General features: G+C 39.3%; 1 protein-coding gene and 1 long non-coding RNA gene across 3 annotated transcripts in view; one reads left to right on the top strand and one right to left on the bottom strand.

Moving 5' to 3' along the window:
- Positions 1 to 11,677, top strand: part of LPCAT2 (lysophosphatidylcholine acyltransferase 2) — a 64,055-nt gene extending 52,378 nt beyond the window's left edge. For both annotated transcript variants that reach the window (XM_012531306.3, XM_004264905.4), the window contains 3 exons: positions 1,163 to 1,261; positions 6,353 to 6,488; positions 9,987 to 11,677. In XM_012531306.3, coding sequence (XP_012386760.1) covers positions 1,163 to 1,261; positions 6,353 to 6,488; positions 9,987 to 10,168 — 417 coding nt within the window. In that variant the 3' untranslated portion in view covers positions 10,169 to 11,677. The remainder of the gene's footprint in view (positions 1 to 1,162; positions 1,262 to 6,352; positions 6,489 to 9,986) is intronic.
- The window catches only part of LOC125962645 (uncharacterized), a 601,794-nt gene that overhangs the window by 574,266 nt on the left and 13,953 nt on the right, over positions 1 to 13,575 (bottom strand). The window lies entirely within an intron of this gene.

Genomic DNA, 13,575 nt, shown 5'->3' with positions numbered 1-13,575 from the left:
CCCTAGAGGAACTCTTGATGGTTGAAATGTAGACACTTAGTCACAGCTAAAGATTACGCTCTCATCAGTGCCAAACATCTGCTAACCTATCAAGTATCACACTTAGCTTTGTTGTTACTAGTTCATAGTTCATCTGGCAACATGAAGATCTTGCTGCCAAAATGATTCCACACCTGGGATTATAATCATTGAGCTTATTGTCCTCTTCCTTTCTCCCTCCTCCTCCTCCTCTTTCCCCCTCCATCTTTCTCTTCCACTCTCCATCTCACTTTTCCTTTCTCCTCTTCCCCTTTCCTTCTTGTTCTCTCTCTTCTTTCTCTTCTTTCCATCCTCCCTCCTTCTCTGCCTTGCCTCTCTCTCCCTTTCTTCCTCTCTTCCTTAAGCTTTCTCTCCTTTCTCCCCATTTCATCTTCTCAGTGTTCCCATCTAGGTGAGTAGTTCATGTGTAGGAAAAACTCTGTATTCGGTCAGCATGGATTAGAATTATCAACCCCTTCTTTTATAATACCATCAAGAAATACCTGCTGCAGTGTATAGATATAAACATCATACGAATTAGGTTTAGTTTCCAAGGCTTAGAAGTGCAGGATCTTCCAGGGCCCGATATCACTAAGGGGCCCTTGAAGTTGCTCGGGTTTGCTTACTTTCTCCTGCTTTATTGCAGAGTAAGCACAGAAAGGAGAAAGAATGTAGCTGTGACTATTGCCTCAATTTGCCCCTTTCCTTTCCCTTCTATCTCCTACATGGAGAGAGTCTCTTAGTGACCCACTGGTGTTGGCCATCGTGGCAGGCCCACCATCGATGGTGGAATGAAGGCTTCAGTCCCACCTAGGATGAAATCCCCCATCCTGCTTCCCAGAGAGGCTCCCATCAAGGCTGAGCTGAAGAACCCACAATGAGTGCCATAGAGCCAGTCTAAATGAGCCTCAGTGATAAAATGTTTATACTGATCACTCAACAGGAATATATTTTTCTTCCTTCTGAGTTGGGAATAGGTGGGCCACTCACTAGCTGTTCTATCTCAGTGCGAACGTTTTTCCAAATTGGCTCAGTGCATGACGAGGCTGAGCTGCGTGGCATGTCTGCATTTCACCTTGTGGGCTGTGATTAATAGTCATTCAACCAGTGGCCCTGCTAACTGATTTCTCCCATCCTTTCACAGAACCATGATGGCAGTATCGACTTCCGAGAGTATGTAATTGGCCTGGCTGTCCTGTGCAACCCTGCCAACACAGAGGAGATCATCCAGGTGGCATTTAAGGTACTGTCAGCCCCACTGAAATCATCTTGGTCTGTCTCGTAAACAAGTGTTGACTCTAAGTGTATTATCTGAAAATCAGTGCATCTATTACGAGTGTTTATAGATCTGCTGTGACATGTACACGAGGGCAATGTGATTAAGACAATCGCTACCGAGAATAAAGAAAAGACAAGCATCCATTTAAGCAAAAAGAAAGTCTTTGGAAGCAGCCTAGTTAACAGCATTAAAATTGAAGAGCAGGTGATTTCATAAATTAGTTTAAAAATTATTTCTTTTCAGCCTCCCCATCTTGGAGCCCCAAAGTGAGGTTTATAAATAAACACCACCTGTCTATAGTCATCCCAATTCACCAGGCAGAAAGTTCTGATCCATCCTTATTTTCTCACTCTGTATGTCAGAGATATTTTAGGTGATCTTTTCCCGACGGAGTTTACTTTGTTGTGGTGGTGTCAGGTGAATACCATCATAAATGTCTCAAGTTTCCACCCTATGTGTTTTCCTGTATATCACATATATTGTCACAGCAGTATGGGGGGTTGAGGGGCAGATGAATAAAATCCATGTCCCCCATCCCTAGCAGAACTTAATGGAGGTTTGAATTATGAGAACTCAGATTCCATTTTATCACTTATATATGCAAAAAGGAGAGGGAAGAGTACATTCCCAAAGTGTTTTGGTTCTTTGGAGATGAAACGTGCTTTATCTAATTAGTATTTGAATGGGATGTTCCCTTCCATATTTTAATCTTACATGATCTGCTCTCAAGTAAAACAAAAACTTGATCGCACTTACCAAGCTGTGTATGTGGAATCTTATCATACAGCCCTTTGAGTCTCTGCTTCATCCACCATAACAGCTGAGGACCTTCCCCATGCCTCTTTCCTACTCTTATTTCTTCCTTATTTTCTCTGAGAAGAATATCCCACTGTGTCCTCAACAAGTGTTTTCCCCTCTATCATCTAGAAAGACTCTCTTCCTCCCAGAGTCCTTTCTCACGTCTTAGAGGCCACCTGGGTTAGCCTCACGAATTTCCATGTGTTCTATCCTTGACAGAGGAGTCCCCAGGTTGACTTTTTATTTCAGATTGGTTTCAACTGAGTTAACTGCTAGGCCTATAAAGAACCTAAGAGGTTGATGCTTAGCAGATGGTCTCAAGGCAAGGGCCAGAACTCTTTCCAAGCTGAAAACTTTTACAGACTTATTCATCATAAAACCTAAAATTATACACATAGCTAACTTATTCCAACCCGGACATTTCTGTTTCTGTTCTGAGATTGTCTGTGTGATTATAAGGTCAGCTGGGCAAGTGGTCACTTTGGGTTTACCAATGAAAGACCTGATAGAAAATTTGGCCCTTAATCATAGTAATTATTGTCTTTAAAGAAGTCCTGAGATTTTTCTCTAGCCTAGACCTTGGTTTTGAGGGGGGACAGGGAGAGGAAAGAAGAACCTAAAACTATAATTAGCTCTTTTCTTCAGTAAAGCAAGTGTTATGTTTTACTTTGGTTATTTTTTTATCCTTCTCAGGGGTGTATGATGTTTTGGTTTCTTCATTTTGTTTTGTTTTGTTTAAGTGTCTATTTGCCTATTTTATTTTATTTATTTATTTATTTATTGGCTGTGTTGGGTCTTCGTTGCTGTGTGCAGGCTTTCTCTAGTTGCGTCGAGCAGGGGCTACTCTTCGTTGCGGTGCACGGGCTTCTCACTGCAGTGGCTTCTCTTGTTGTGGAGCACAGGCTCTAGGCATGTGGGCTTCAGTAGTTGTGGCTCACAGGCTCAGTAGTTGTGGCTCATGGGCTCTAGAGCACAGGCTCAGTAGTTGTGACGCACGGGCTTAGTTGCTCCACGGCATGTGGGATCTTCCCGGACTAGGGATTGAACCAGTGACCCCTGCATTGGCAGGCAGATTCTTAACCACTGTGCCACCAGGGAAGTCCCTGTATGATGTTTTTGAAAATTATTTTGGCATGCTTCTATTTTTCATTTAGTAGTATCATTTTGTATATATACAGAATGCATTCACATCCTTTTATTTGGGTAACACTTCACAGTTAACTTCCCATCTTTGATCATATTTCATCATCACGGTGACCTTTAGAGGTAGAATATTAGTCAGCATTCTTCAGTTGTAAGCAGTCGGCATAGACTCTGGTGGAGGAATCAGTTGTGAGGACAGCAAGCAGGCTCCAGGGAATACTCCAAAGCAGGCAGCTCCAGAGGTCCCAGCTGTGGGAGCTGCTCTACATCTCCCTTGGGCACTGCCGTTAGAGTGAGCAAACTCCAACGCTGTTCATCATTCAAATTCCAGGCAGAGTCCAAATGGTCTTGGACCATGTGCTTGCTAGGAAAGACAGGATGTTTTGATGCAGAGTCCCACAGCATTCCGTGCACTGGGGAGATATCGCTCCCCCATTCTCCAAGGAAAATGGGGTGTTAAATCTTCTACCAGAGCCCAGAGCATGAGATTTACCTTAGATCTGGGAACTCTGTAGTAGGGAGGCTATTGGGAGCGATGAGGAATTGAGAGAAATGGAGGGGTTTTCGTGGGGTAGTTGTGACAAAGGACAAATGGAGAGGAAGTAAAAGTCCCCAGAATGGACGTGTGAAGGAAACTTACACAGACGGAAGAGCCATCAAAGGACCAAATTTAGATGATTTGATAAGCTGGTGAGAATTCTTTAGGAACGGAAGACTTTTACAGAAAAATTAGAGTTTGTGAGAAGGTGGGGGGAGGTTGTGACTGAATCCTGGCAGTTAGCGCCTGAAGTCCAAGGCCCATAAAGAGCCCCGGGGCTACTGTTGTGAAAACAAATGCTAGCTAATTCACTTTGCGCTTTCCAGCTATCTTATCGTCCATTTAGGGGCTGAGTAGTAGAAAATGGACTAGGCGTCCCAGTGCCTTCTTATCTGGGAGCAGCAAATCACAACTTCGAATTATATTCTTCTCCTCCCACCCTAGTGAACAATTAAAACACTATTCAGTATTTGCTTATTGTTCTTTTCATGATTATCACACCTCATCCAATGCCTGTTTTTGATCGTGTATTTGGTCAGAAGTGGATACCTTAACAGCAGGAACTGTAGATATCTGCCTGCATTTGGGTGACAGCTTGACCATTTACAAGCTGTGTGACCTTGGGAAAGTTACCTGGCTTCCTTGTTGCTCAGCCTTCTCATCTGTGAGATAGGGCTAATAACAACACCCCCCCTTACATAAGACTATTATTAGGGTTCAATGAGTGTGTAAAGTGATTTGAACATGTTGGATCAGTGCCTGCAAAGAGTCAGTGTTGATATCATGAAAAAATGTTAATACCCTGGAGAGGATTATGAATATGGCATATTAATTATCTATCAGTTACCCCTGCATTGCTGCTTGACTTTCAGACTATCCCACCCTTTCCCCTCTGCCTATAAACATATTGTCTCTCCCTTCCTGAAGGCAGCCTCCTTTTGTACGTGGTTATTACCCCATTTATCTCCTGTGCTTTATTCCATAATTTCTTAAAAGAAGAGCCATGCCTGTTGCCTCCATGCCTCACCTCTCTAATCATTGCTTGATTCCTGTTACCATCCGTCGCCAGGATCTCCTAATTGCCAAATCCAGCAAACCTTCTTGCTTCTTGCTTGGCCTTCCTATGCCATTTTACTCTGTTGGCCATTACCACACTCAGAGTTTCTTCCTCTTTGCTGAAAACCTTCCCTAGCTTCCAAGATGCATGCTCTTTCTTTCTGCTTCTCCATTTCTCTGGCTGCTGCTTCTGAGTTTTTCTGGCAGGTTCCTCTTCCCTGCGCACACCTCAACTCTTGCTGTTCCCAGGGCTCTGCCTTACTTTGTGCACTTTCCACAGAGAAGCTCAAACACACTTGTAGTTTCAATCTTTACCTGAATTCATATCTGAAGCCTCATCACTCTCCTGAGCTGATGTGCTCAATCTTAACTTCCTCCTGGCACTTCTGACTCAAATTTAAGCTCTCCAGGTCTAACCCTTGATCTCATTGGGAACCTGTTTTCCCACTCTTGGTAACATAACCCTCCTTCACCCATTTGCCCAAGCTAGAATCCCTCAGCCGTCTTTAGCTCCTTTTTTTCCATCACTACAGACCTCTAACTGATATGTAAGTCCTGTCTTTGCTTCCTTATAAATTCTGTCTCTTCCTGCCCTTCCTGCTTCTCCACCCCAGACTCTTAATTGTTTTTCATGCCTCTAGTCCTTTCAACTTTCTGCCCTCTCTCCATCCTCCACACTTTGCCTCAGAGCTCCCTCAGTTCACAGGCAATCACCCCACAGCCCTTCCCATCATAATCCTGCAGGGGTAGATGAGGCCTTATATGGCCATCATGATCTGATCCTTGCTTGTCTTTCTCTCTCCTGACTTGAGCCCCAGGCAATTGCCTGCCAGTACTTGTATGTTCTGGGAACATCTCTTCATGTTTTAAGACCCAACTCAAATGTCATAAAGCCTTCCCTGACCTCTCCGGGTAGGATTCATCTTGTTTACACAGGACTCCCATGTGCTTTTGTACTTACTATGGTTATATCCCCTATTTTTTCCATGTGCTTTTGTACTTACTATGGTCGTAGCCCTTATTTTTCTTTAAAGATTTATTTATTATTTTATTTATTTTTGGCTGCGGCACACAAGATCTTTTGTTGCAGCGCACGGGCTTCTCTCTAGTTGTGGCACACAGGCTCCAGGGAGCGTGGGTTCTGTAGTTTGTGGCATGGGGTCTCTCTAGTTAAGGCGCGAGAGCTCAGTAGTTGTGGCGTGCGGGCCTAGTTGCCCCGCGGCATGTGGAATCCCAGTTCCCTCACCAGGGATCGAACCTGCACCCCTGAATTATAAGGCAGATTCTTCACCACTGGACCACCAGGGAAGTCCCTATAGCCCCTATTTTAATCCTATCTCTTTCTACCACTAAACTATAAGTATTGTGAAGGCAGCAGATACCATACTTATGGACATATATCCCTAGCCCCCCACACAATGAATGTCTGAATTACTAAACAGTTTATTTTTTAAGATTATTACATACCACCATTGCTCTGGAGGAGCTCATTCTTAGGCTTTATTTTCTTTTTCCTTCAGCTCTTTGATGTTGACGAGGATGGCTTCATAACAGAGGAAGAGTTCGCCACCATTATGCAGGCTTCCCTTGGAGTGCCTGACCTTGATGTTTCTGGTCTCTTCAAGGAAATAGCCCAGGGGGATTCTGTTTCATATGGTGAGTAGGCAGTTTGGCTCCTGGTTCGGTGTGCTGTACAGTATACAGTGTACATCCAGACTATGACTGACCCTCATACAAGAGTGTTGTTTCCCCCCACTAATACGTTAACAATAGAAGTAATAGTAACAATGATGATGATAGTAATAATAGTAGTAGTGGTGTAATGGTAGAAGCTAATTATTGAGGACTTACCGTATGCTAAGCACTCTTCACACATTTTATATGTATTAATTCATTTATTCTTTATAGCAAGCCTATTCAATCAGTACTCTTCATTATTCTTATGTTACTGAGATGCAAAGAATTTAGGTGACTTACCTAAGATCATCTACTAGAGAATGTCAGAGTTGTAGCCACAGTAGAGGGATATGGACTGAGGCACCCACAGTAATAACAGTAGCTAAACCATCTATTAATGTTTCCCGTTAGTGGCTTAGATGAGCTTTCACGTTCATTATCTCACATCATGTTGATGGCACCCCTGTGAGGTAGGGACTGTCGTGGAGGAAGACCTTGTGGCCAAGTGGCAGGTCCGTCCACCAGTGACCAGCCTTTCTCCTGATGGCTCGAGTCCACACATGAAGACAAGTCCCCTAAGGGCTGAAGGGATGGTTCATCAGTTTCACAGTGTCCTTGGGAAACACACCTCAGTGGAGAGGCCTCTGCCTTAGCTTTGATATGGTTGTAGTTGTCAGCATGGCTTATCTTCCCCAGTCTTCTCTCATGGGCCAGAGGGGGATTCCTCTTGAATGCCTTTTTCCTTCTGGTGGTCAAAGAGTTTCAACCCGATAACTTTCATGGGATGGGGGAATTAGTTCATAGACTTCTCTTACTCTTCTGTTTTTTGTTTTGTTTTGTTTTGTTTTTTGCGGTACGCGGGCCTCTCACTGTTGTGGCCTCTCTCGTTGCGGAGCACAGGCTCCGGATGCACAGGCTCAGCGGCCATGGCTCACGGGCCCCATACGGGATCCTCCCGGACCGGGGCATGAACCCGTGTCCCCCTCATCGGCAGGCGGACTCTCAACTACTGTGCCACCAAGGAAGCCCTACTCTTCTGTTTTTAATTACTGTCATTTTGGCTGTCCTTATTCTATTTTAGGTAATTAAGTGCACTTATCTATTAAGTTCATTTAAAAAAAAAAAAGATAAAATGGCAAGTAGATACTGATATAAAACTTAAGAGTCTGGGCTTCCCTGGTGGTGCAGTGGTTGAGAGTACGCCTGCCGATGCAGGGGTCACGGGTTCGTGCCCCGGTCTGGGAAGATCCCACATTGCTGCGGAGCGGCCGGGCCCGTGAGCCATGGCCGCTGAGCCTGCGCATCCGGAGCCTGTGCTCCGCAATGGGAGAGGCCACAACAGTGAGAGGCCCGCATACCACACACACAAAAAAAAAAACAAAAAAAACTTAAGAGTCAAAAACCCCATGTGTACTAATTCGCTGACCATTTTCATTGCATAGTTAATACTCTGTATTACTCCAAACTACAAATTTTGAAAAAGTATTTGGAATAGCTATTTCAATGGAAACTAATACTAAGAATTATTTGTAGGTAGTCATATTTTTACCTGTCAGTTTTAGTATGTTTTTAGGGAAATCTACTCTGTTTTTTGGAGTTCAACCTTTTTCTTTTTAGAATACACAGAATATCTCCCTTTCCCCAATATTATGCAAGCCCACTTTTTTTTGCAGGAATGTTTGAGGTATTTAAGTATGATTTTATGAAAGAATAGGTATAGAAATGTATCATGAATGTATCCATTTACATTATTTAAATGTGATAGTTTAAATTGTTTTCATTCTTGGTTTTCCTTTAGCCAAATTAATGCCCAAATTCTACTTATTGCCAGCTCTCAGCACTTCTAGAAATGAGTTACTCTTTAATGCCACTAGCATCCCCAAAGAGGACAGAGAACCTTGATCTTTTGACCAGAGCACAAGTCTTAAAATTAAAGCTCGTGGTTTCAGTAGATCAACACTCCTGCCCACGTATCTTAGAAGTCACTTATGTCCTCTGTATCTTTGTCATTGAAATAGACTCATTCAGATAAATCTTTATTTTGGATGTTAAGAAAGAACAATTAATAGCTTGCCTGATTTAGAAATATAAAGTGCTCTGTCAATGCAAAATAATGTTGTAATTGCAAAGAATGATCTGGGCTCTATCTGGTGACTTCCTCATCACTAAGACCTGTTTTTATCTTCAAGAGTTGCTAGATAGTCTAATGTGCAATGAAGTAGACACTTGGTTATCAGAGGATTTTTTTTTTTAGTGAATGGATAGAAATAGGATATTGGGTTAAAAACCTTTTATTATAGAGTCAAATAGCAAGCTGATTCAAAGACCAAGCTCACTTTGCTATATAAGCTCAATAAAGTTTTCTCTGTCCAAACAGAAGAGGAGAGAGAAATGTCAAACTTGAGGGTAGCATCATATTTCAGAAACTCCAGGTTACCGGAGGCTTGGGTTCAAATTCTGATGGTTAATTTTGTAAGCCTTCTATACTCTACCTCACTTCCTAAATCTCAAACACCTGAGATAAAAGGAGGCCTACTACTCAGGGGTCTTGTGATATGATTAGTGAATATTGTACACGCTACTTGCCCTTACTGATCATAAGTCAGGGCTCAGCTTTTCAAGATGGTTTATTTCTTTACCAGAGTTAAAGGTTAAAATAGTTTTAAAAGCCAGTGATAGAGAGTCCTGGGTAATAAATTTTGTTAACATTTTCTATTACAAAAACATAATAAAATTACATAAAACATAAACATAGAGCACAACAAAGTTTTACAAATGAACCCTTGTGTAACTACCACTCAGGTCAAGGAATAGAGCTTTTCAATAACTCTAGAAGCCTCCATGTGCCTATTCCCAAATAGAACCCCTTCTTCTGTCTTAAAGGAGGGAACTGCTGACCTGACTTAAAAAGGAATCTTTGCCTGCTTTGTTTTAGCATTTCACCACAAAAGTACACATCTTTAAATATATTTTAGTTTCGCCTAAGTTTTTGAACTTTACATAATGGTCTCATACAATATGTGTTCCTTTGCATCTGGCTTTTTTCATTCAACATTATGGTTTTAAGATTCATCCACATTGTTACAACACAGCTATTCATTCATCTTCATTGCTGTGTAGCACTTTGTTCCACAAATATGCCATGATTTAATTAGCCATTCCAACTGTTGACAAACATGTGAATTGTTTCCATTTTTTACCTATTATGAATAATGTTGCTATGAACATTCTCATACCTGTCTCCCAGAGCACAATACGCACAAATTCTCTCACTTATATACCCTGGAATAAAGTATGCATATCTTCAACTTGACTAGCTAATGGAAAAAACTATCTCCCAAAGTGGTTGTATAATTTAAAGGGGTTGAGTAATAGACTTTTACGATCATTGTATTATTAAGATCATATGTTAATCTGCATCATGCCAAAAGAAGATTCACCTCAATTTATTGGATTTTGTTTTTTTTCCTCTTTTAGAGGAATTTAAAAGTTTTGCCCTAAAGCATCCAGAATATGCTAAGATATTTACCACCTACTTAGACCTCCAGACGTGCCATGTGTTTTCATTACCAGAAGTCCAAGCAACTCCCTCAGTCGTAAGTAATAAAGTCAGCCCTGAAAGTCATGAAGAGAGTACCTCAGACAAAAAGGACGACTGAAAGCAAACATTCCTAATAAGGAAAATGCGGTGGCTTTTACTTGAAATTTCAAAGGCATTTACTCATAGTATTTTATTTGTGATTGAGTAATGATGTTTAAAATAGAAAGCTTTTTTATAAAAAAATGATAGATTTTCTTATTGAAATGCTTCTATTCACATGTGTTTATCAAGTAATATTCATTTTCTTTTACATTATATTTTGCTATACTGATGGGCTTATTGGCAATAAAGATGTTTTTATGGATTTTCCAGGTTAATTTGCATATCCAAATGAATGAAATGGTCTCCCTTATTTACTGATGAGCATTAATCAACGCTGCAAAAAGTTTTAAAAGTATAAATAATTTTTCATTTACTTTCCTCTAAAGAAACAAGGTTAGCTTTAATCCCTTCCCATTCTAGAAATAAGAATGAAGAGTCTGAGGAACGTTGCAGAATTTTATACCTTTAACTTCACAGATTCATTTTTTCCATTTGCATTTCAGTTTCTTGGATCACTAAACATGGGGGGATTGGAAGGGAGAGCTCCGCTAATTAGATGAGACTTCTTAAAAACTCATATTCTCTTGACCATGCATCCCTATTGTAGATTTCCTTAACCACCTGCTAAGGAGATCATAACCTTTTGCATGATCTACAGATTTAGAACTTTGTTTTAAAGACAACAGCTATGGCCAAAGGCTATGTGGGAATTGCCTTATCGAAGGTAACATTAATTGCCTAACGAGAAAAATTGTTTGCCACAGAGTTTAGTTTAATTTGAGTTGGGTAATTTAGAATGTAGCCCTTGCCCAGTAAATGAATCAGATTTACTTTATTTATATATTATTAGAATTAATATATTTTATCATCTAAGTGGGAGTTTTATTTTATTGTGTCCTCTCAAATTTTAGAGCTTGCCTGAAATATCTACAGGGAAAATACGAAAGGTTCCAAATTATCACCAAAAGCTAAGGAATCCAAAAACCTACTTTATTAATGCAAGACCACAATTTAACCCCCAGGCAGGAATTTAACGGTGATATTTTTTTCCTTTAGGTTAAGCAATAATTTCCCTCAAGTGCTATTTTATTATAGTCACACATGCTTACTAAAAAGTTTCATCCTTAAGTATGAAGGATGAAACAGTATGATTGTTTGCTTTTTACATATCTTAAGCTATTTAGACAGAGCATTGAATAAGCTGAAAACAATTTCTTAAGTAATTAGGAAAGTACATCTTTATAATATTGGTTGTCATATGCAATTGAATGTATGTATTACTCAGGTACCATGATTTTTATCACAGAAAACCCACATATTAATCCCATTAATCATGAAAAGGTAGCATTTTAAATTACAAGCTTTCTGTGAGGCTCTTGAAAGTGATCCCATTGTTTTCCTGTTTTAAAGTAATATTTTATGTTCTTTAATTCCACTTCTGCCAATGTAATATTCCTGTTTTATTATGTTACTGAACAAACTTGCTACATAAAATTCTTGGCAATTAAAAATTCTGGTTTTGCCATATTGTCTCAAATGTAATATACCTTTTTAATATCATGGTTTGAACGTAAGTTTGCATATTTATGAATGTGATTAATCATTTTTGTTTGCATTTAAGCCTTATGAAATGTCAGACATAATTTTATTCTAATGAAAGACTCAAATTTTAGCCAAAGCAGCAATAGTTATTATTCCTAAAGAAGTTGACTTTTGACTGGTAGGGTGTATGTAATAACACAAGTCATGACTGTCAGTACTACTACCAACGAGGCCTCTACTTTTATGCCATCTAAACAAAGATTTCCTTCAAAGAGTTTTTTCTCTTAGAATTTAAAGTAAGAAATTAAATTTAACTAAATCAGTTAAATGCACTGTGGTGTTATATAATAGTTTGAAAAAACGAGGTTACTCTTTGAAATGAGAAATACTAGATCCTAAGACCTATAAAGACCATATAAATTTCCATCAGAACAGTTCTATTGAAGGATATGACATACTGAATGCTTATAGAACAAGTTGCTTGCATTATGCGTATTTAATTCTCCTTTGCCAATGCTTTTAGAGTGTTGGAAGGCTGAGTGTGATCGCTAGTAGTGCTACCTCTAATGGATATTTAAAAGAGCCCCTTTTAGAAGACACATGGTCTGCTGTCTGCATGAGGCACAGCAGTACAGATATCTGACTCCCAGACTCAGGAGCTCTCCCTTTCAGACTGTTACAGATGCAAGGTGGTTAGTTGATGCCAGTTAATTGATACACCATTGACTGTATTGGAACAAGTGGGCTCTCGACCACAAAGGTCCTTGTGGAATCCTTATAAAGGAATCACTAAAGAGGATTAAAAGACACTAGTAAGAAGCCATCCCCTAGGAAAGCATACATGTTTATAATTCTTTTTTTCTTTTCTGTTCACTTGAATGGACTTTTCCATTTTTGGTAAATTGTTATACCAGAGTATTCCATCGATGCCATGCTGTGAGTTGATAGAGGCGAAGGCCCTCACAAAGTTCTTGACATATATCCAACGTACATATCACGTATACATATCATAAACAATGTAGATGGTATTTATATACTGCTTTTTCACTTGCAATATAACATTTTCCAGTATCATTAAAATTACCTGGAAATGTAAATTTTTAAAAGTATACCTAATACTCCTTCAGAGTATAACATAGTATATAGCTATAACATAGTATATAGCTATAACATAATATATGTGATCTTTCTTCAAATATTGAAACTGTGAGTTTGATTTTCATTTTGGGACTATTAAAAATAATCAACTCCATACTCCATAATAGTTTATAATTATGAATAGTTTGCTAAGGGGCTTATTTATAGTTACTGAATTCCAAAATGAAAAATTTTTTGGCTAAAGATTTTATAATTATTAACTTTATTTTAAATTAATTTTATTACAGGAAAAAATTGAAATGATTATTTTTGATTCCATAGTTTTAACCTCATGTAGTAGTTAACAGGTTCATGTCTTTTAAAGGTAAGTAGACTTCATCTTTTTGAAGGTATTTTTCCCTTTGTAAAAGTAACAGACTTACTAATTATTACAATAAGTAATAATAATAATACTACCAATCTGGCATCCTTACTATGTATCAGGCATTGTACTAAGTGATTTACAGACATCAACACATTTAAACACTCAATGAAGCATAGGTATTGTTGTCCCTAGTTTTACTAAACAAAATTTAGAACTATCCCTAAGTTACTCATTAAGTGGCGGAGCTTGCAATTAAACCTAATTTTGTCTGATTCCAAAGGCCATGCTTCTAATCATTTATATAAAGCAGCAAAGCTGCCTGATTTATAAAATTTATAGATTGAGCATCTGCCCATGTATTTTTCTACTTGTGGGAAATTTTGACTTAGTTCTTTTTTTATTTTTTTATTTTTTATTTA

Source organism: Orcinus orca, chromosome 20 (assembly GCF_937001465.1).
Source record: "Orcinus orca chromosome 20, mOrcOrc1.1, whole genome shotgun sequence".
NCBI classification, from domain to species: Eukaryota; Metazoa; Chordata; class Mammalia; order Artiodactyla; family Delphinidae; genus Orcinus; species Orcinus orca.
The sequence above is the reverse complement of the archived record's forward strand: the minus strand, read 5'-3'. Positions and strand labels throughout refer to the sequence as shown.